The 22,753-nt window shown below is 39.1% G+C and overlaps 1 protein-coding gene across 8 annotated transcripts in view; it reads right to left on the reverse strand.

The window, feature by feature from the left end:
* zmp:0000001200 (dedicator of cytokinesis protein 9) overlaps nt 1–22,753 on the reverse strand; it is a 73,287-nt gene that overhangs the window by 16,633 nt on the left and 33,901 nt on the right. For 4 of the 8 annotated variants that reach the window (XM_046843760.1, XM_046843770.1, XM_046843745.1 and 1 more), the window contains exons 3-30: nt 17,288–17,377; nt 16,497–16,579; nt 15,840–15,909; nt 14,348–14,443; nt 11,919–12,053; nt 9,800–9,974; nt 9,409–9,461; nt 8,754–8,828; nt 8,480–8,620; nt 8,181–8,384; nt 7,482–7,604; nt 7,147–7,229; nt 6,793–6,915; nt 5,854–5,933; nt 5,560–5,747; nt 5,384–5,449; nt 5,194–5,286; nt 4,974–5,097; nt 4,432–4,550; nt 4,238–4,324; nt 4,025–4,114; nt 3,409–3,524; nt 2,787–2,856; nt 2,490–2,612; nt 1,903–1,974; nt 1,553–1,699; nt 1,299–1,382; nt 1,058–1,169 (exon numbers count right to left, since the gene is read on the reverse strand). In XM_046843760.1, coding sequence (XP_046699716.1) covers nt 1,058–1,169; nt 1,299–1,382; nt 1,553–1,699; nt 1,903–1,974; nt 2,490–2,612; nt 2,787–2,856; nt 3,409–3,524; nt 4,025–4,114; nt 4,238–4,324; nt 4,432–4,550; nt 4,974–5,097; nt 5,194–5,286; nt 5,384–5,449; nt 5,560–5,747; nt 5,854–5,933; nt 6,793–6,915; nt 7,147–7,229; nt 7,482–7,604; nt 8,181–8,384; nt 8,480–8,620; nt 8,754–8,828; nt 9,409–9,461; nt 9,800–9,974; nt 11,919–12,053; nt 14,348–14,443; nt 15,840–15,909; nt 16,497–16,579; nt 17,288–17,377 — 3,022 coding nt within the window. Of the gene's footprint in view, nt 1–1,057; nt 1,170–1,298; nt 1,383–1,552; nt 1,700–1,902; nt 1,975–2,489; nt 2,613–2,786; nt 2,857–3,408; nt 3,525–4,024; nt 4,115–4,237; nt 4,328–4,431; nt 4,551–4,973; nt 5,098–5,193; nt 5,287–5,383; nt 5,450–5,559; nt 5,748–5,853; nt 5,934–6,792; nt 6,916–7,146; nt 7,230–7,481; nt 7,605–8,180; nt 8,385–8,479; nt 8,621–8,753; nt 8,829–9,408; nt 9,462–9,799; nt 9,975–11,918; nt 12,054–14,347; nt 14,444–15,839; nt 15,910–16,496; nt 16,580–17,287; nt 17,378–22,753 lie in introns of all 8 variants that reach the window. The other 4 variants (XM_046843786.1, XM_046843778.1, XM_046843736.1 and 1 more) reach the window with 1 other exon arrangement.

Here is a 22,753-nt window from a genome sequence, read left to right on the forward strand (position 1 = left end):
GGTACCTTGCACACGCTGAAGCTTCCCAGTACCTGCAGAAGCAAAACAGCCCCAAAGCATGATTGACCCCCCGCCATGCTTCACAGTAGGCAAGGTGTTCTTTTCTTCATAGGCCTTGTTCTTCCTCCTCCAAACATAGCGTTGATCCATGGGCCCAAACAGTTCTAATTTTGTTTCATCAGTCCACAGAACACTATCCCAAAACTTCTGTGGTTTGTCCACATGACTTTTGGCATACTGCAGTCGACTCTTCTTATTCTTTGGGGACAGCAAGGGGTGCGCCTGGGAGTTCTGGCATGGAGGCCTTCATTACGCAGGGTGCGCCGTATTGTCTGAGCAGAAACTTCAGTACCCACATCTGACAAATCTTTTCTCAGTTCCTCAGCAGTCACACGGGACTTTTCTCCACTCTACGCTTCAGGTAGCGCACAGCAGTCAAGTCAGCATCTTCTTTCTGCCACGACCAGGTAGCGTTTCAACAGTGCCCTTTGCCTTGAATTTGCGAATGATGCTTCCTATGGTGTCTCTTGGTATGTTTAACATCTTTGCAATCTTCTTATAGCCATTGCCCTTCCTGTGAAGAGTAATCACCTGTTCTCTTGTCTTCCTGGACCATTCTCTTGACCTCACCATGTTTGTAACCACACCAGTAAATGTCTAGAAGGAGCTGAGTATCACAGTCATTTTAAAGCTGCCTAATTGGTGCTTATTAGGCTTTATTGCTGCTCCCTGATATCCACAGGTGTTTTCAATACCTGATTGAAAACACTTCATTGAACCTCTGTTCTTCAGAGTGGTAGTCTTTAAGGGGTTGAATAATTATGTCAATGAAGAATTCACAAAAGAAACATTTACTACTGTATTACAAAACTAATTAATGTCATTTTAGTTGCATAAGTCCTTGTAGGATTTCATTCTGAATACAATTACAAATGTACACTAAATTCCCTAAAACCATTTACAGCATTGGGGGTTGAATAATTTTGAACACAACTGTAGTTCTAGACTATAAACAAGACTGAGTTAGTTGAAAAATTATATCTGGGATAGGTCTCACCTTGAAACCTCATTATCCGTCCTTTCCCGAATGGCATGGGCAGATTAAGAGGGACGTAGTGCTCATGGTTGCACACCACCTTCAGGAACTCAAACTTAAACTCGTACAGTGTCTTTGGAAGGAAGCAATGGCCACCCGTAAGCATGATTACATAATTAGCAAGTGTGAAGTTTAAAAATGACTCTGGATGTGTCTGAGATCATAAGAAAATATTAGAATTAATAATGCAGAAACCAGGTACCCTAGCATCTCCAGGCATAAAGCAGTTGATATAGTTGTTGATCTGCTTGAAGACAAAGCCACGATCCATGAAAGTGAAACAACGCTGAGGAAAAAATAACACAAGTTCATCAGATCACTCAATGCTGTCAGTCCACTTGCACCCGCATAGACAATAGTCAAAAAATAAACAAACAAACAAATAAATAAATACAGCTCATTTTCTAGAGTCTAGGTGAAGTGTGTGGCAACTGTGGTCTGCATGTCAACACTGACCTTGATGAAGAGCGCCAAGCTATGGTTGGCATTGCGTGTTGCATCTAGGTTGTCTTTGTATTTCTGCGTAATGTGAGGCATCAGCATATTCACCAAGGTCTCTACAGTGTGGTGGAAGGAGGCTGAGAAACGCTGGTTCCTAGACAGCTGGAATGCAGAAAGCAACGTTAAAAACTAAAAACATTAGTCTTCTTCTTTCGGCTTCTCCAATTCGGGGTCGCCACAGCGGATCAAAATACATTTCTAAATCTGACTTCTGTTCCTCACAGTGTTTCAAGAATCATTTACACAACACAGCAAATATCATCTCTTCTCAGCGAGAATATTCACAAATGATGGTGCAGACTTACCCTAACTTTACCGCTTTCGACCAAGTACTGTGCCATGGACTTCACTAAGGCTTCAAAAAAGTACCAGGAGTACTGAAGAGAGCAAAATAAAAGCAGGTAAGAAAAGCACACAAGCCTAGACTTTGCTTCAAATCATTGTGGCACAGTGGAAAAATTAATCACAGTAAAAAAAACAAAACAAACAAAGACAGCCGCCCCTTATGCACATTTCTGGTGGTCTGGGAAAACCCGTCACATGTCACTGTGGCTGAAGACAGCATTTTTATTTTTTTAATTGTGCATAAGTTATCTGCTTGCAAGGATCATGATGTAAGGCACTTTAATATATGCAGCAGATCTGCCTACCTAAATAGGCATTATACTTTGCCATGCTAAAGCCAAGTAATAAATTTAGACCAATTAATTTGTTAAACACTTCCTAAAATATACACAAATTTCATCAGGTTAAGGTGTTTCTTTTTTTTTCTTTTTTCACGCCACCATACACATATGCTGAATTTTATACAATAACCTATGTATATATAACACTTGTATTTTTTTTTTTTATTCCAACATTGTGATCTACCCATGTACAACATAAAAATCACCTTGAGCAATTTGTTGCTTGTGAGGAAATCTGTTGAGGGCTTTAGAATGGTGGTCATGGCTTTGGCCAGCTCCTCATGCACTGTTTTGCCAGTGGCTGTGTTAGCATCTGTCCTAAAAACATACTATGCACAGACAAACACATAAAACACACATAAAACAAGTATGAGGTTTCATTGGCAAAAAGAATCCAAAGTCAACTGCAAAAAATCCACTTGGGGAAAATAGTTACATCCTAAAAATAGTAAATGCAGTACAGTCAGGGAGGCAGATACCACAGATTTATTGATGTTGCTCACCTTGACATATGAACGAAGATAATGTTCCAAGCCTTCCTCATGGCACTGAGCCACAATATGGATCATAACTCTGAGTGAAAATAAACAGACTCAGTTTTTTATATGAGGCATACATCAAATTAATTACTCATACAGCGTAAGACCACAAAATAATAGCCCACGAGACTTCAGGAACATTATTACAATTAACGGCACTGGCTTGAGGAAACAGCTTGGAAAGTTTACTTGGCTAATTTCTACATTTTGTTTAATTATCAGGCAAACATATTGAACACACACAAACAATTATTTCACACAAGCTATATATATATATATATATATATATATATATATATATATATATATATAGTTAAAGATTGTGTAAGTATGTTCTAAGAACACTAGGACATTGTTTGAACACATTAAACTATGACTATGACAGATTTTTGAGGTTCACCATTGTCTCCTCACAATAATAGTTTAGAGCAGATGAGTACAAACTGAAGTATGTAGGCACATTTCACACATAACTAGTAATAAATGTAAAACTAACATAAAATAAATAAAATGTTCAGTTGTTTTACTAATTAAAAAAGTTCTTCCTCAATATCAGACCTTTTCAGGAAAGCAGGTGAGAACTGACCTGGTGACATTCACAGCAACGTCCTCGGGTGCTGTGCTGATGAGGACGCAGAACAGCTGGTTCAGAATTGTGGGGAGGAAGTTTATCATCACGTGAGCTTCCACTGCATGCAGACTCTGAAGACGATACATGCACAATCCTTTAACCTGGCTGATCATTTACTCTTAAGTGGCTGATTAAATAAACTTAAACCACATGTTCCCAATTGTTCCCATGTTGATCAGCAGTTGGACCATGCTTTATTATTTATAACATTATTTACCACATCTGGGTACCGGTGTATTTTGCTGGAAAACCACCGCTAATGGATTAAGGGTGGAGGACCAAAAGTCCTGATTGTGGGCTGTTATCAGAGAGGAATGGTGTGTTTACACATACAATCCAGAGACATGGGGTCTGTGTGAAGCTCCCTACTTAGTTCTGTAATGTATTGTAAGTACATTACACAAGTGGTATTAGAGTGCAAAAACAAGGCTGACTTGCCAAACATGCTCTGGAAACATATGGACAAGCACATTAAAACGTATATACGTAGAGAGCATGAGCGAGTGACAGAAAGAGAAAAAGACAGAGGAAAATGCTTTATAGTTAAGTTTTACAGAGTCTGTTACAATACCTTAAGGTATTTGACCAGCTCGCCTCCTGTGGACTGGGCTGCAGACACAGTACTCTCACAGTGGTGGAAGAAATTGTGCAAATGCTGATCCTGAAATATTTGAAAATAAATCTTGTCTACAAACCATACCACAAAATGAAAAAGAAATGGAAGAAAACTGGAATAAAAAATGCCTGAAAATGAAGTGGAAAAGCGTTAGAGCTGTGCTGAGACCTGTGTGTAAACGGTGGACACGAGGTGGGTGGAGACCTTAAACACTGGCTTTCCTCCATCGACCCATCTCACTTCAGGGCCTGTGTGCTGCTACACATACAGAGCAAAGAGAAAGAGGGGAATAAATAAATATTGCTAAATATCCACTCGATCTGTTATGATGCTGAATGTTCGTCTCTGCAGGAAGTGCTCACCTTGCTGTTGCCCTCCTGACAGCTGAGGTAGCCAGCAGGCAGATTTGCAGCTACAGAAATATTCTGTTCATTCATGATCACTCTGCCATCCCTCAGTAGAGGCAGCCATGCATAGCCCACTACACACATGCACACAAATATGCACACACATGAGAGTTATGACAAGGTGAAAACAGATTAACTTAAATAAAATAATGCAAATATGTCAATCTACAAATAAATGCATAAAACAGATTAATATTATCAAAAGCCAAGTCTTTACAATTCATTCTTCTAGACAGTTTTGTGCATCTCAGAAATAATCTAGCTTTTCATGGTACTGCTAGTAAGAATATGCGAGTGATAAGTAAATGGGAGAATAAAAAATAGGGAAACAAATGAAAACCCCAGAGCCGGTAAAATACAAACTTTCTCTGAAACCCAAAAACACATTCACTCATTGTTTTTCATTCTGGAGTGCAGACACCTGTTAGGCACAAAGAGAGGAATGTACTAAGACAGACTTCAGTGACTGTTGACCCTGAGTGTGTCCGTTGCCTTACCCTGTATCTCCACCTGTTCCCGCTTCTTAGTGCTAGCTTTGCTGTTGGTGTCACAGCTGATGTGGTAGAACGTGAACAGAAGGTGGTGCTTCTCATTCAGCTGAGTCGGCAGCTCAATCTTAACCTGACAAGAGAAAACAATATGCATATCTTGCAAAATCCCAAAGCTAATGGTAATGTTGCTAGGATAAAATAACATTGAAGGGTTCGAGTGTTTTACCTCATCATAAAACTCAGGGTTTTGCTGGTGATGCAACACTAATGCAACAGCATTCTTTGTGAAAAGTGATCCACCTGGACGACCATATATACACTGCACGGTACGAAAATAGATCAAAGAGATAGGATTATGTGTTCAGGTCCGTGGGTTTATAGTGAAATTATGACATTTGTAAAAGACAATATCTTACTTTTAGAGGAAGCGCATCTTCTTCATCAGAGTCCCTAAACTCCACATACACAGCGATGTTTCTAGCCTGCAGACACACAATGCACAGTGCTAAGCTGTCATCCTCTAAGAGGATCACAATAATAATAATAATGCACAAAAAAAAAGAAAGAAAAGAGAGCACTTTAGTGCTGGTACCTTAGCAAAGGTCTTCTGGCTGTCATATTTAAGGTGGCGTGGGTACACGTAGAGGTGATTGTTGTAGATGGCGAAGGGTTGTGAGTGTTTTGCTATACATGGGACAAACTCTTCGACCTCGAACAACACCCCGTTCCAATTACTGCTCTCAAACAGACGCACTGGGATATATGAGGACGTTATGGAGTCTTCTCAAATAAACACAAAAATACACACAGCACAGCGTTTCAAAACCCGCAGAAATAACTGTAAGAATAAATTGGATTAGTAGAAGTAGTGCCAAGTTTGACTCACTTGGGAGATCTGGGGCAACGCTGTCAATAGTGACATCCAGATTCCCCAGGATCACTGGCAGCTTAGCCATTTTCTCTGGCCTGAGCGAAAATAAGAGTACAAAGGACAGATTGTGGACAGGAAAGAAGCTCTTTTAATCCTCACTCTTACTCTAATAATAATGAAAACACTAGGGCTTTTCTATTAACGTGCGGTTAAAGCAGATCGCATTTCTGTTTGACCGTTTTAATAAAAAAAATATAAATAAATAAATAAATATAAAAGAGGCTAAATTAAACCGGCAATGCAGCACACATATGTTCACGACGTCCTTTCTTTACTCAGATATTAAAAAAAAAAGAATAAGCTCCACAGAAAAATCCTGAAATACTAATCCGCCAAGCCTCGAATCAAGCATGAAAATTCACAGTTATGCACACATCCGCCAATTAGGACCGTCCGTGTGGAAACATATCCATATGGTATCCTCATGATTTACGTAATTTAAAAACACCACAATAACTTACAAAAATTTGTCTTCATGCTCTAGGTTAAATTTGGTTTCACTAATAATAAACATACATTTGCAAAAAACATCCACATTTGTATCCATATATATATATAAAAAAATTGAGTTACATTTAGAACACATACGAATGTTAAACTCATGACAATAAGGTGATTAATTGCGATTAAATATTTAATCGAGTGACAGCCCTAGGAAACACACAGAATAGTAGGCGCAGTGACTTTTTCATGACATGCTGCTTAAAACAAAAAAAAAATCCTTATTTATTTATTTATTTATTTATTTTTATCTTTAGTGAAACTGTATGTAAAACACTACAATTAATCACTTCCCAAGCCCAGAGGGATAAGTTTGTACATGCTAACACTGTCAGTGAGGGAAGACAAGTGTTCAGATGTAATCACAGCCAATAAACCAAAAGATGCACTAACTTCCTGAAATCTGCCAGAAGTTTGAACATGTCCTCATTAGATAACTTGTTACTGTCCTGCCTGTAGATTGCTGAGAAACGTGCAGATTTGTCCAGTGCTCCACTTGTATCCTTAAACAGAGGCCTGTGACAAGGAGAGAGGGACAGAGAAAAGAAAAACATGAACAGAGGTTTCATTTGGACTCTCCAAGACACAGTGTCTCCTTTCCTTATCTGAAGGAATATCGCACATTTGATGATTCCTTTCGTTTCACAAGAGTAGCTTTTATTGTGCAGTTCCCTAAGCCCAAGAATTACACTTAAGTGTAGCGCCCACAAACAGACAATTATTTCATGCATCTTAGATTTTTCTTACCTGGCTGCCCATGCAAATGGCATCCTGTACTGGCCGAGCCTGCTACATGCCACTTTAGCGTTCTTCAACACCTTTTGTGCTGTCTGAAAAAGGAGAGAAAAAAACAAACAGAAAATAAATCAATGAACACATTTCCATACAACTGTTTTCTACGTTTATATCCTCTATTTCTGCAACACACACAAAGATTTCTGTAAAGGTACAGTAAGAGACAGCGGAAATGGTATAAACACTACATGAATATATTCATGCGATTTGCATCACTTAATATGTGAAGAGATTATGTAAATAGAACGGTGGGTAGGTGTTTATATTTGTGAACTAGATCCACAGACCTTGGTGGAATCAGAACTTTTCATGTATGGCTCAGCACAGTGAGCGATTCCTCCCTGAAGAACTTTCTCAATCCGAGCGACCAGGAAAATATCCGGGTGCGGACACATCACAGAAAACACACCCTAGACACACACACACACAAAAAAAAGCATACACAGGATAGCATCAGAATCCGAATCATAATCAGAATACTTTATTGATCCTATAGGAGAATTGTTTGGTTGCACTTGTTCACAGTAAAAGATCGTAGTAAAGATTAAAACAAAAATATTGAAGAGAAAATATAAATAAATATACAACGACTCTAAGCACACGATAGCCAAGATAACAAAGGAGTGGCTACAGGACGACTCTGTGAATGTCCTTGAGTGGCCCAGCCAGAGCCCAGACTTGAATCAGATTGAATATCTCTGAAGAGATCTAAAAATGGCTATGCACCAACTTTCCCCATCCAACCTGATGGAGCTTGAGAGGTTCTGCAAAGAAGAATAGGAGACACTGCCCCAAAATAGGTGTGCCAAGCTTGTAGCATCATACTCAAAACAGAGGCTGTAAATGGTGCCAAAAGTGTTATAAAAGAAAATTATCAAATTATACAATATATATATATATATATATATATATATATATATATATATATATATATATATATATATATATATATATATATAATTCAAATATCAACTGACAAATCCAACCTGGCGTGGATACTGCAGAAAGCTGTCCGATAGATCATTCTTCGTTTCCTGTGCTGCATCTGAAGCGCCATTAATGATTTGAGCACCGGAGCCTGGCACCATGGCTCTTACTGACGGGTGGTTTAAATCTACGTGGAAATCTGCGGAGATCTTCCGGCTGTTCTGAATATCAAACAGAGACAGAGTGACGAAGAACGGCTCCACCTGCCATGTACAGAGAGAAAAAGAATCACTGCAATGATCACTGCTTCAGGTACTGAAGCTGTATGATGTAAATTAATTAAGGCATTATGGATTACATTGGTGGTTGGGCCCTCCTCATTCTCTGCCACACAGCTCTGCAGGTTGAACGCCAAATCGTTGCATTTCACAAGAATCCGCTTCCCAAATTTCTCCTCAAATGGTCTGGATTCTGGCTCGATTCCAGAGAAATCTAACTTCTGCATACATACACATCCAGATATCTTAAAGGCACCAAAAACACATTTAGAGCATTTTCCAGTCATCTTCTGACTTCTGCCCAACTGTCAGACTGTTTTATTTGCTTATCTTGCCTTTTTTTTTTTTTTTTACCTGTGTGTCTGCATCCAATGTGAAGAGCTTTAGCCGAGTTTCATTTCTCATCTTAGACTCGATATCTCTGGCACTCTAAAGAAAAGCACAACAAGCATATCAATCACACTAGCCTAGAGAAGGAATCACTAAATGGTTATGACATAATGACGAGTGCTGAAGAATGGGGATAACATTTTAAAGAAACATGCACTTGTTCACAGTAATAAACAATAAAAATGTATTTTGTTTGTACAGACCAGAACTGTGTCTAAACACATAGTGTCTACACTTGTTGCTTGAGCTGATTCTCATGCATGTCTATAGACAATCTATAGAACAGTGGTTAAGTGGTGTGTGTCTTCTATAAATAAACTAATAAATATTTTGTTGGCATCTGCTTATATTGATGCATAAGTCATCATTTGTTTACTTTGAAAAAGTACTAACAAAAAGAAAAGTAGAAACCCCTCTAAGCTTAAGGGTCAAGAACAAGAAACATTCCTGGCTTTCCTGTTAGTTCAAAGCAGTACATTTATTTTAACTCTTGAAAATGGATATTACTATATGCTTATGGTCTCAAGCAAGATCAGAGTATAACATTTTGATTTTGAGTTGAAATGAAAAGAAAACACCACTAAGTCTGGTGCTGGACATTTATGCAAACAGGACCTACCTGAAAACTGTCCATCGATCCAGAAGAGCTGTCGGTCTTCCCCAATTCATCATCTACATAATGGGAAAACAAATAGATGATTTATTACAATGGCTTACATCTTGGAGCCAAGAAAGAAAACTGTAGGTAATGATAGATAAATTCCTAAAGAGAGAAATGTCATAGTAGCCTCATCAACTGACCAAATAACGCATGTGGAGCACTGAGCAAATATAAACCGAAAGGCCTGGGATATCTCACTGCTCTGGAGAATAGAGGCATGTGATTCTGTACAGGGGTTAATAATGGAGTTGCAGGTGCTCTATGTTATCTGCTGTCAAGTCAGGGGTGGTAGTTGTCTGGGTGGTCTAAATATGAAAGCTCACATATTTAGGTAGATAGACACACAAACCATCATGTAGGTCTCCATTCCTCTTCTCTTGCATGGCGAGCTCAAAGCTGCTGTGAAGTATTTTGTTCAGCGTGCTGATCCACTCCTCCATCTCACTTTCGGAGTCGGCGGCCAACAGATACGTACTCTTATCTTGCATCTTCAGCTCGAATGCAAACCTGCGCACCTTATTATTCTACACGGATAAAAGACATAAAAGCTTCAGATTACCTTAAAAAGACATGTGTTGGATACTTACTCAGTTAACATCACAGATGGAGTCTGGCCAGCGTTGCTGCTTTGGTAATGGGTGTAAAGTGCAAGTTGGAACAGAGTCAGTAGCTCTAATTTTCCAAAATAGACAAAGAGAATAATGAGGTGCAGGTTCTTCTTCTGATTAATATATATGATTTATATCATTGATATGGGTGATTTTTGCAACTAAGAACGAACAAAACATCTTTGCTTTAAAACCAATTACCGAAATGTTGGGATGTGTGGTTTGATTCATGAAGTAAAGAAAATAAAGTGTATTTTAAATTCTAATGAACAAATCCACTTGACATCAGTTTTGTATGGGAACACTTTAAATTCCTGCTCTGATTTGGTATGTCCGTGTAAGAGAAGGATGTATACTCATGCAAACAACCAGACGGGTGAAAATATTTCCATATGGAGGACAAAAGAGCTACTGGCTGCCAAAAACACTGCTTAACTGGATCAGACAGAAAACTAAAAAGGGATGAGGAATATTAAGCTAACCAGAGGAAATCAAGGACAAGCACAGGGACCTCTTTAAGGCATAGGCTGAAATTGCAGCAGAGGGTTGCTAGCACATCTGTATATGCGGTAGTTCTCGAATCCTGTCTCGATTTCTCTAAATTCCTCAAAAGTGAATGTGCGAGCACATGGTGCATGGAGGACGGGGTGTCATCCCTTCTGGGGTACACTTCTGCCTTGCACTCAGTGCTTCTGGAAAGTCTCTAGATCAATGGACGAATGCAAAATAATGTTGATTATGTGTGGGTTATTGGAGAGCTCTCTTAGACTATACTAGATATACTATTATATACTAGTAAAGTACTAGACTATACCAAACACTAGATATGTTAGTATAGACGAGTAATATACAAGACCTGCGTTCCTATAGCTCTGCAATAATAAAACAGTGAACATTTTTAAAAAATGTATAGCCTGCTTTTCACCCTACATCACCTATTTGTCCCTGTTCTGCCAGATTGCTTAATATGTTTATTATTCTAGAAAGCATTCCTCAGTGAGTGACTTTAACTCACTGAGTGGAGCAGGCAATCAGTCTCCAAGTTCACAGAGTGGGAGTGTTTCAGTACTAACTGCACAATTGGAGGACATGCTTGAGATAGCTTAGTTTATTAAAAGCCAGACTGGGAAAGGCTAGACTGAGAGTACGCTGCTCAGGGGAACAGGTTAACTCATTTTCTTAAGTTATTTCGTCAGTGTTTTTCTGGAATGCTTTCCGCTCTCGGAGCAAATATGGCATCACACCTCTTGGATCAAAATCAGATTCTCGAATCTTTAGGCAACAAAACCCACACTAATTACAGAGGCAAAAGAAATGATGGATGTGCACACATAGCTGCATATATCTGACAATATCTAATAGCAAACTATTTTATCTAACTAAAATAATTACAGAAAAACTCATATGATCACAAAACAATAGGCTATGAGAAAATGAGTGTCTGGACTTTTTTTTTTCTCTCTTTAACACAATACACAATTTGGGTGCACACACATGCAAATTGTTTTGGCAGTTTAAAATCCACATTTACTATTCATTAGTGTTAAGCCAGAGACCAAGAATGACAGGGTGCTAAAGTAACTAAAAGATTGAGATTGTTAAAGAAAAAGAGAGAAAATGTAGTCCACTGATATAATCTCCATATGGATATCACATCTGTTTCCATATCACTAGTGCACTGTTTCAGACAAAGCACATATTTATTTAACTCCAGAGTGGGGTATGATGATATGTTCCTCTGTATGTGCTAAAAAGAACTCTCTTAAATCCACACGTAAGCATTCACCTATAAAGAAAAAACATTGATAGCTTGGGCTATAAAAAATACACTTACACTTTATCAAACCACTTTTCTCATACCTGAACAACACCCATGCAAGAATCCAAGAAGATGGTTCCTTTGGGCTCCTTGGAGATCTTTTCATCCTTGTAGAAGTTCAGGTTATAGGAGCCATCCCCAAATTGTGTGAGGTGAAAATACCTCCTTTTGAAAGACTGGAACAAAGCATTAAAAAGAACCGTTTTATATCATTAAAAGAATAGGCCATATTTAGCCTAATCCCAATCCACTGCGTCTAAAGCAGGTGTGAAACTGACCACAGTGAGGAAATAACAGAAAGGCTTTTTAAATCCCTTAATGTGTGTAATGAGTGTTTGCAAAGATGCAACAGCGTTTTGAAATTTTTTGCGTAATTGTTTGGCTCTTTTAAATACCACAAATAAAATTACAAAAGACGAAATTTGGTAAACCATTCTTTACTTCCGGTAATGATAAGTGCCTTACGTAGAAGCGTAAGACAAAGTTTTAATTTTGCATGGCACATTATGCATATTTAACTGAATGGACTCAACTGCTTCAATCAGTTCTAGGACTTTCAGTTAAGCAGGTTTCCATTCTTCCTGTCAAAGAACCTGCTAAAATTATTCACTGCAACTACAGTTGTCGTAACTGTGCTGTTTCGCTAAAAATGTACTTTGGTGCACTAGAGTAACACTGCACAGAGTTGCGTGTATGACTGCAGTACACTGGAAATAAAATCAAATAAAAAAAAAAAACATTTTAATGGCAATTTTACGGGGGCCGAGAACTGCAAAATCAATCAAACAATCAAATTGTATTTATAAAGCGCATTACAACCACCAAAAGGAGCACAAGGCGCTTTCCAGTAAAACAAAAAATAGACAATAAAATATAAGAATACAATGTACATAAAATAGCAGTTGAATCAGGGCTACGTGTTATATCTGTATATACCTATACATCTTGAATGACGGGTGTCTTGTCCAATGATCGGTAAGTTTTCCATTCACAAACTATACCTACCTTTTCCGGTTTGTCTGAATTGTCGTTGTGTTTTTGGATTTGTTCTTTTGTTTTTGCATTTGTTATTTTGTTTTCGGAGTTGTTAGTGTTTTCTAATTTTTCATTTGTTTTCTAATTTGTTAATATGTTTTGCAGTTCTTGGCCCCTGTAAAATTGCCATTCAAATGTATTTTTTTTCATTTGATTTTTTTCCAGTGTACTGCACTCATACACGCAACTCTATGCAGAAACATAATTAAGGTTGTTCTATTGATGCAGTAAACACAATCAGCACACCATATTATGTATATTTTATCCAGCAGCCCTATTATAGCAAAGCATCAGTTGAAATGTAACTTTTGTCATATTACTCATTAGACATTAAACATACAATGAACTGTATCATATGAATTGGCACACATGAGGTGGTATCGAGGTGGTATCAAAAGTTTTCAAGACTCGTGCACCACAGATCTGGTCGCTTTCGCTGAATGTCCTCCTTCAGATGCCTTAAAACCCGGCGGTAGAACTAGTTATCGACGCTCTGGCCTCTGGGAACGAATTCTCAGTGCACAAGCCCAAATGTCAAAAAAGACTTTGAGCATGCACTTGGTTGCCTCGCCTTTTTCGGTCATGGGCTCTTCCACTGTGAAGACTCAGGGTCGTCCCTGTACCCTGACATAAAGGAATCAACGGCATGCTGACAGAGTTTTTAGCAGACTTCGACATGGTGTTCCTTCTGCTCCTGGGGCATCAGCTTGGGGAAAAACTTGGCAGCAAAAAGGTGCATGTTCAAATCTGGACTGTTCTGTATGACACACCGACAATGGCAGCAATGTGGTGAATTGTTCTCTGATGATCATCATACACCAAAATTGTTTTGACATATTCGAGGGTTGAGCTCGTTGAAGATGCTTCTGATCTCTTGACGTCTTCCAGGGAATCCACTCAAAACACCTCGAATGACTCATTGCAGCAACGCCGTAAACTTGGCAAATCAGGACAAATGTCTCTCTGGCAGATTTGCCCAGTTTCATGCAGAATTTTACGTTTGCGTCTTTTGACACAACAACTTATTAAGTTTGGTGCTCCCTGTGACTGTGCGTGCAGCCTTGTGCTGCCATCTGTTGCTGTGTTGCAAAACTAGTCTCGAAACTTTTTGATACCACCCAGTACCTTTGTTGTTAATACATCTAGAAATATTAAGTTTACCATGATTTAGATCCAAACAGGATATGCCAAACAGTATCATTTCAGAGACATGAGTGTGAACATTGATTGGGTCTAAAAATCTAGGATTTCAGCTGGAAGTATTGAAGCGGCTCTTCTGTAATTACATTTAGAGCTGTTATCTGAAATCAGACAACAGTATGCAGCCCACAACTCATTATTTAAAACCTAATGTGGCCCCTGAGCTACAATAAACCTTTCCCTAGAAGAAAGAGCACTGAGTTACATACAGAGTGTGGTGTATAAAAAGGCTCACCCTCATAGTAACACTGATCGCACTGTTCATGTTTCCTTTGTAAAGCCACCCTTGCTTACTAACACCTCCTTTCTGAGAGCCCAAGGAAGCTGTGTCCTACACACACACACACACACACACACACACACACACACACACACACAGAGGAAGAGAAAGTGGAGAATGACTTTTGTGATGTGGCTCCAGCCCTTCTCTGTTTGATCTTGCAGCTAAAGTAAATGTTAGGAGAACAGGGGTTCATTGAAAAAGGAATCCAGTTCACTAACTCCTGCTCACCAGCAAAAAAAAAGGCACAACAGCAAAAACACTGATAAATGTAAATAAACCACTGAACTATATAATATATAAAGCTTCATTATGCAATTATTTGCTATATTTTAAATTGTAAATATAAGATAAACTTGATAAACTATTTAAAAAGTTTCCTTCAGTTAGTGCAGCTTATGCTCTAATTGTACCTTCTGTTTTTTTAAGCTTTAAATGTGAAGCAATGAGGACTAGGACATTCATTTGCAGGCCTCCCATAAAGTCTTATCAGGACAAGATAATGTAAGTGAATGCGTATACTGTACTCCCGTTTGGTGCAGTTTTACTAAACGATTCAACCACAAATCCAAGAAAGAAATGCAAAGTATAGCCAAATACTTTTGCTGTTATATTCCGTCAACATACTGAAAGGTTTAAGGTTTAACAGTCAGATGAATGCTTGTGTACTGCTGCTTGCTTAAAAAAAAACATTTTACATAAATCTATGGCTAGAAAATAACCTTCAACATGATTGAATTCTTGCTCTGAGGTTAACTGAGGAGGACTGACCACCGTTCATAGTATTTGTTTAAGTAAAAACATGCCTGCTAACTCTCTGATGTACTGTGCAGACTGGTGCCCACTTTTTATATGTATGGAAACCAAATTCAGTAACTTCAGTAATATCGTTATTGATCACTCTGAAGTCTGCAATACTAATTTATATCTTGGATTGTCAGTCTGGAAAGGCCTGATCTGCTGTTTGCTGGAGCTGATTAATCAAACAGGACACCCTACATTTGCTGGGTTGCAGGGGGGATTCCTTGGAAGCAGGAAAGAGGCAGAAGGAGTCATCATAGCTCGCTATTAGATACCTTATTGATGCTGTCCAGGCAGAAATTGCAAGACTATTCATAGGGACATGACCTAGCAGGCAAACTGTGTGTGGGGGAGATCTTTAAACCAGAGCACAGGCATATCTGTAGAGGAGATGCTGCTGGTATTGCAGTAAACCTCAAAGCAAATGTTTTAATTATCAGTGGATGCAAATGGTAACAGATTGGTATGAGAAGAACTTGCTGTGTCAGTGCGTGCCTTGGTCTGCTTTTGACTCACTCTTCCCTAACAAACTGCATTTAATGGAAAAAATATAAACATCTGGATTTCTCTCACTGAAGATCTTCTTTGCCAATCTATTGAAAAAAAAAAAAAAAAAAAAATGGATGCTTCAACCAGATTCACTTACCTCGTCTTTATCCACATCCTCATCGACCTCAAACACATGAACCCCTAGCTTATCAGGTCTTGACACTTTGCTGTTCAAAAGCCAAACACATGAAAACACAACAGAGCAGTTAACAAGACTACAATGACAATAGTGCTCATAATGAAACATGAGAATGATTACGCTCAAAGGCACAGTGTGAGTGAATAAAGAGAGCTAATGTCTCACTGTTAGCAATGGTTTCTGTTTGTTCTCAAGCATTGATTGTTTCTATTGGCCACCTGTGTTTTCCATCTGTCATATACAATGTTTATACATTTCTCCTGAGGTAGTGATGTGAAAACCATATCTAATTAAAAGAATGAAGAATTTATTTGGCTCTTCTCAACTGCCCTGTGTCCCTACAGGAACACATGAGCTCATACATTGTTCCATTGGCTCCATTGTAGCTAAGAGGAGGAAATGTGCAGTTTGTAAAGACTCCTGTTTTCCAAGAACTGAAATGCTTTGACATATAATACACACAATACAATTGGCAGTGATACGCTGTTGAACCCATGGTTCTATGTATTTATTGTGTGGCTTGTTTTAACTTGTCTGATGTGTGTTGTATAGATCCTGTTCTTATTTTGTTAGAGCTATAGAGACAGGGTTAAAAATGAACACGAGGTGTCTTACTTTGGGAGTTGACGGAAGTCACCAGAATAATCTTCATACTTGTAGTTGACAACGTGCCAATCTGATTTGTAGGTCTTAAGACACTAGGAAACAAGGAACAATATATGATTGTTAGAGTCAGAACCTGATACTGTGTGTTTGTTACACAAAAATAGAGCATATGCTATTTCAGGCCACAGTTTCATCAAAAGTCATCCTGGGTAAGAGGATGGGTAAAAGCTCTTTGCTCTTTGTCCAATCTGACTGCTCAGGAAGAGAGGGCAAGATGAAAGACCGGGGGGCCTCTCGTCCTAATCAGGATGTTCCAGCATTTGGTTTCTATCACAGATTTGAGTTTAAGGAAAAAAAAATCAGAAGGAGATCAAAAACTCTTTACTGGGATATCTATTCAATATCACAACAGTAACATGGATCACGAACCTTATGTTACATTAATTTTCTCTACTGTGTGAACTTTGACCAAGTTTAAAACTTAACATGCACACACACACACACACACACACACACACACACACATAACGCACATACACTTACTGTCCAGCTGGTGAACTTTTCTCCTTTCTATGCTACTCTATAGCATGTGTGGGTTACAGAAGATGAATGCTTCATACTTGGCCAAAGTTCAGTCTATAAACAGTAAAGTAGATCCACAGAATCCAGTGTTGAGAGCAATGAGTTTTTGCATTTTTTCACAGAGCCACAGCTGAATCATTTATAGATCATGATCAGAGAATATTATAGGACATTCAGAGAACAGACAGAGACAGAATTACATTCGGCCTGTCTCTTACCTCCTGCACGAACAGGCTGTGTGCTTCTTTTTGGGCGTTCTCCGGAACGGATGGGTACAGAGTGCGGAACTGACGCCGCAGAGTGCAGGTCTGAGTGAGAGAAAAATTAAACAACAAAAAAATACATGAAAAAAGTATTGGGACATGTTGGTCTTCCCCAAACTGTTACCTCAAAGTAAGAGGCACACAATTACATACAATGTCTTTGGATGTGGAAGCATTACATTTTCTCTTCACTTGTACTAGAAGACCCAAACCTGTTTTAGCATGACAATGTCCTTGTGCACAAACTAAGCCCCATGAAGATATGGTTTACATTGGTTGGACTGGAAGATTTTGATTGGCCTGCTATAGAGCGCTGACCTCAACTCTATTAAACACCTTCAAAATAAATTGGAACGCTGACTGCACCTCAGGCCTCTTCACCCTACATCTGTACCGGACTTTACTAACACCCTTGTGGCTGAATTTACACAAATCTCCACAAGTACACTACAAAATCTATTGGAATGTCTTTCCGAGAAGAGTGGAGGTTATTATAACAGCAAATTGGGACTAAATGTGTAATAAGATGTGAAGAGAAGTTTAAATTTTTTCATTTGATATCAGTATTATTTCAGCATCACCGACACTTTACGCAACCTAGTAAAATCTATTCCTAAAAAAAGCTTATACAGACCAGCTGCATGCGATTTTCCAAATAGCTTTTAAATATTATTCCTGCCTAATTGCCACTCCCAGGTCTGGCTGTGCTGAAGAGATCAGGCAGAGGAGTAGGAGACTCATTGTTCAGCTTCAGCCTCCTGCTGTTACTGATGACTGATGATTAAAACAAATACTGAAACTCCACTAAACTGCGTTGCCTTTATTTACTTGCTTCCACCAGAGACACAAAATCCCAGATAAAAATATGTGGAAAGTGTTTCATAAATAAACGCATTTTGACTCCCTCCTGCAGGGAGTTTTCGAGAATCTCTGTAGTGTGGTAATGTGTGTGAGGAAAAGTTAGAATTCCTGCTGCAGAAAGAGCCACTTCAGCGAATGGTAAACAAAGCACACAGGTTAAACTTAGCCAAACAATGCTATTGTAAAAATTCCCATCCTGGCTCACATCCTACAACAGAACAACCCACAGGAAGGAGCAGCTTCTTTTTCAATAATAATTTCGGGAAGCGTTCGGGAGAGTTCCTTTTCGATCTTGAATATAAATGCATAAAAAAGGTTAATGGAGCACTATAAAACATTTATCAGTGTGCCCTTTTGGGAAACCTTCAAAGAAGAACACTGCGAAATGTTTAAAGTAGAAGCTGTATGAATTATTCAATATCCAAAGAAGCCTTGAGAAAACTTTTTTCAAACAACAAATAAATAAATAAATAAATATTCCCAATGCAGAAATGTAGAAAACCTTTTATATTTTACATTTGTGTCGGGGTTAATGCGGCTAACAATTGAAGGAACCCACACAAATTTGATCCCTTGCATGTGGCCGTATATTGAGACAAGCAAATATTTGGGAATGGAACTTTTAGAATTATTTTTTTCTCCACAAAACCAGTTGTTTAATAATAAGCACTGAATCCTGAAAGATGCCCTCTACCAGTTGAGAACGTAAAGCTCGTGGTGTGACTCTGATCACAGAGGGAGGAAGTCTTGGCTCCTCAAAGACTGCACTGAGTGAAAGGGTGGACGTCATCAGAAGCACACATCAGCGGAACGTCCAGCAATATAGTGTTTTAATGTGGCATTCCACAGGTTCCCTAAGAGCCTCACACAATATCCTGCTACTGTTGCACTATTTCCTCCTTCAATCCTGACTTCCTGTATGGAAGATGAGAATCAGATAGAGTGGAAAAGTGAAACGGCGGTGTTCAGATGAAGGGAGAGAGGGATGCATACAGTAAAGGAGTAAAAACAGCGCTGGAATGCAGCTGAGTTGTTAGAGGAGGTACCGAATCCATTCACAGCTTTGTTTTCCCTTTCAAACCCTGCTGCCCACAAAATACACATCTCTCTCTCTCTCTCTCTCTCTCTCTACACAAACACACACTCACATACTCCCAAACTCCTAAGATGCTTTTCTTCATATCCCAGCCCACGCACTTGGTTAGGAGTTAATGCTTTCTTGTATGATTAGAGAAAGGCTGACCTTACACAGGGTCCACGGGTCCACGCCTGCCCAACAGTCTCTACTTTAAAAGCAATTATTACACACACACAAAGTGCCAATTTGGCATGCAATATCTCTTTTATACCACATGCATGACCCATTTAGGTCAGTTTCGCATAAGTGATTGGCATGTCAAAGAATTAGCGTAATATTCTTTCTAGTGGCTGATATTGCTATTAATATTATACTATGTTTGTCTCAAATTATTCCGAGTTTTTATGCTCTAAACTGCTGTACAAATGTGAGTTCGTTTACTTATTTAGCATTGCAATACTTTGAAAAGTAATACACTGACCAGGCATAACTTTATGGCCACCAAATTGGGCATAACATTATGACCATCTGCCTAATATTGTGTTGTTCCTCCTTTTGCTGTTAAAACAGTCGTGACTCGTCGAGCATTAACAGCATGAACTTCTACAGCAGTTTGAGCTACAGCAGCTGGTCTGTTGAATCGGACCACACGGACCAACCTTCGCTCCCCATGTGCATCAGTGAGCCTCGGCCGTCCATGACCCTGTCACTGGTTCACCACTGTTCCTTCCTCAGACCACTTTTGATAGATACTGCCCACTGCAGATCCCAGAGCTGCTCTGACCCAATGGTCTGAACATCATAATTTGGCACTTATCATATTCGCTAAAATCCTTGCATGTCCGTTTTCCCTAATTTTATAATGTTATGCCTGTATTTCGATACTAAATGCATAACACATTAAACTATCAGGAGCATTAGTTTATAGGTGTAATTCAAGTTTCGTCCGGAATACAAGAATTTGCACACAAGCCATGAACAGAGAATCCCGTACATCAAGCAGCTGTGGTATAAGCAGCCATCCCTACAAGATAATATACCATGTTTAGATAAGTACAAAGTGAAATCATTTTCAACACTGACATCACATACCAGAATTTTACTGGGGAGCTGCAGCCATTTCTACTGGTTGTGCTTGTTTAAAATGGGACTATTGTGTGACTAGCGTGACTAATATCATGCTACTATCATGCCCTAACCCTAGAGTTGTACCTGGGTAATTAAAAAAATATATATTATTTTTCACGAGTTGTAAAATAGTTTTTAATAGAAATCCTCCATAATAAAAAGACGCTATATGTTAATGTAGTTTTTTTTTCCCCAGTTACTAGGATCATTTCGACCAGACTTCTAGCTCCCTATTCGGCACATTACTATGGAGATTTTATTTCAAGAATATTAATTTGTAACATTACAACTCTTTCACCATTTTTATTTTAGTGAAAGAAAGAGAATAACAGACGGAGAAAAAGCATAAAGCTGACTGAGCTTCTATCATTCACAGATTTAGACGGAGCCAGCAGCAACAAGCATTCAAGAGGAAACCTATGTGGCCTTCATTTCTCCTAAAACCCACCACAGGCCTGCTTCTCTGCTTCTCTGCATGCACAGCCCACTAACCCACCCAGTGACCACATACGCAGCAATCAAAATTTGACACACACACACACACACACACGCACACACGCACACGCACACACGCACGCACACACGCACGCACGCACACACACTTGCCCATGTAAGCTACAGAAGAGCAAACATTTCCAGCAGTGCGTGACAGTGTTTTCTGTGCCTGCCTTCTGGTTTTGTTGAACATTCTTGCAGCGAAGCTGAGGATCACCTGTTGCTCTGAACACACTGCACCTTTTCTCCGAGATCGTGTTTCTTGACAAAGTGAAATATACAGACAGATACTGGGGGCTGGGGGTGGAGAATGAGTTACATGAGAGAGATTAATGGGTGCAGTCAAGGCTGTTGTCCTATCACAGAGAGTTCCCATGCAGCTGTTTGACCTTCATAGATGCACAAGCGCACACACACACACACACACACACACACACACACACAGTACACATTTACTCCATATCACAATCATACCCGAAAGATATGCCACTAATTGTGCTGCAATCCTCTAGTATTGTGCAAATACAGAAGCCTGTGTAGAACGATCTCCTTAAGGAGGCCATGCAGCCTGAAGTAAAGATATGGGAAAGACATTAGTGCTAATATTGCTGAGGGAACTTACAGAAAGCGGCCAGCGATATGATCTCTCTGTGTGCTTACAGCTGAGAATTACAAAGAGCGACTCCCCTAGGTTCTTGCAGTCGTCTCTGTTTTGTATCTCTTTCTCGTCCTGCATTCAGGGAAAGCAAATACACATCAAACCACAGTGTAGCCTGTGTTTGTGCGAGATATCCAAGCATGGTGTCTGGTAATAATGCAATCCTGGCCAGTACACCTTGGTAGGAAATCATAGCTGTTCATTTAACACTCATCCAAATATAACAAGTGTGAAAATAAGCATACAGGCTACAAAAAGACTACAAAAACGATTTGGAAGGCCCTTCACGCTATAACTCTCTCATCGCAAGCACGTTGTTTGGAGAAGTAATTCCAAACAGCAAACATCTGTTAAATATTACACTGAGGCATTTTTATAATGAGTATTGTCCATAGACTTTAAATAGTAGGCTAGTTAAAGGGTGTGACCTCGGGTCTGCATTGTGAGTGTCCCTATTGCTACTCCTCTCTCTGAGCATGCGGTGTGCGCGTTTGTATAGATGTCTGAAGCAGACCTCCCACTCAGACACTAGATCAGAAAGTGTAGCCTGCAACCTGAGCTCCGTGACACACACACACACACACACACTAAATCTGACAGTACAACACTGCTCCATAACTAATAAAAACAAAAACAAATGCCTATTTTCAAGGTCTTCACAGACATATCTTCCAAAAGCAAAACCATGGCACTGGTTACAGTTTTCATTTACATTTATACCATTTGGCAGACGCCCCTTATCCAGGGCAAATTACAACTAAACAGTTGAAGGTTAAGGGCCTTGTTCAAGGGCCCAGAAGTGGCATCTTGTGGGATTCGAACTCGTGACCATCTGATCCAAAATCTTAACCACTGAGCTACTAATAAAGGATTCTACAGTGTTAGTGCTATTAACAGTCAGTGATAGAGTCCATGTTCATGCATCTGTAAAGTGTTGACAAGCTACATTTTGTCTTAATAACTTGAGTGTAGAGACACTAAGACAGTAGTGAGGGAACAACAGTTTATAGCTGCTATAATGGAAGTGATAACAGTAACTTGTTCAACATGAAACAAATCTGTTACTTGTATCGAACGTACAATGCAAGCATTGCTAAATTGTGATATTAATAAAATAAAACTGTTGCAGTAGAAAATTACCCTCCAACAACAGCGTTATCATAATATTAATGAAATATGAGCTCAGGAAACAATGTTCGAT

The sequence above is a fragment of the Silurus meridionalis genome, chromosome 3 (assembly GCF_014805685.1).
Source record: "Silurus meridionalis isolate SWU-2019-XX chromosome 3, ASM1480568v1, whole genome shotgun sequence".
NCBI classification, from domain to species: Eukaryota; Metazoa; Chordata; class Actinopteri; order Siluriformes; family Siluridae; genus Silurus; species Silurus meridionalis.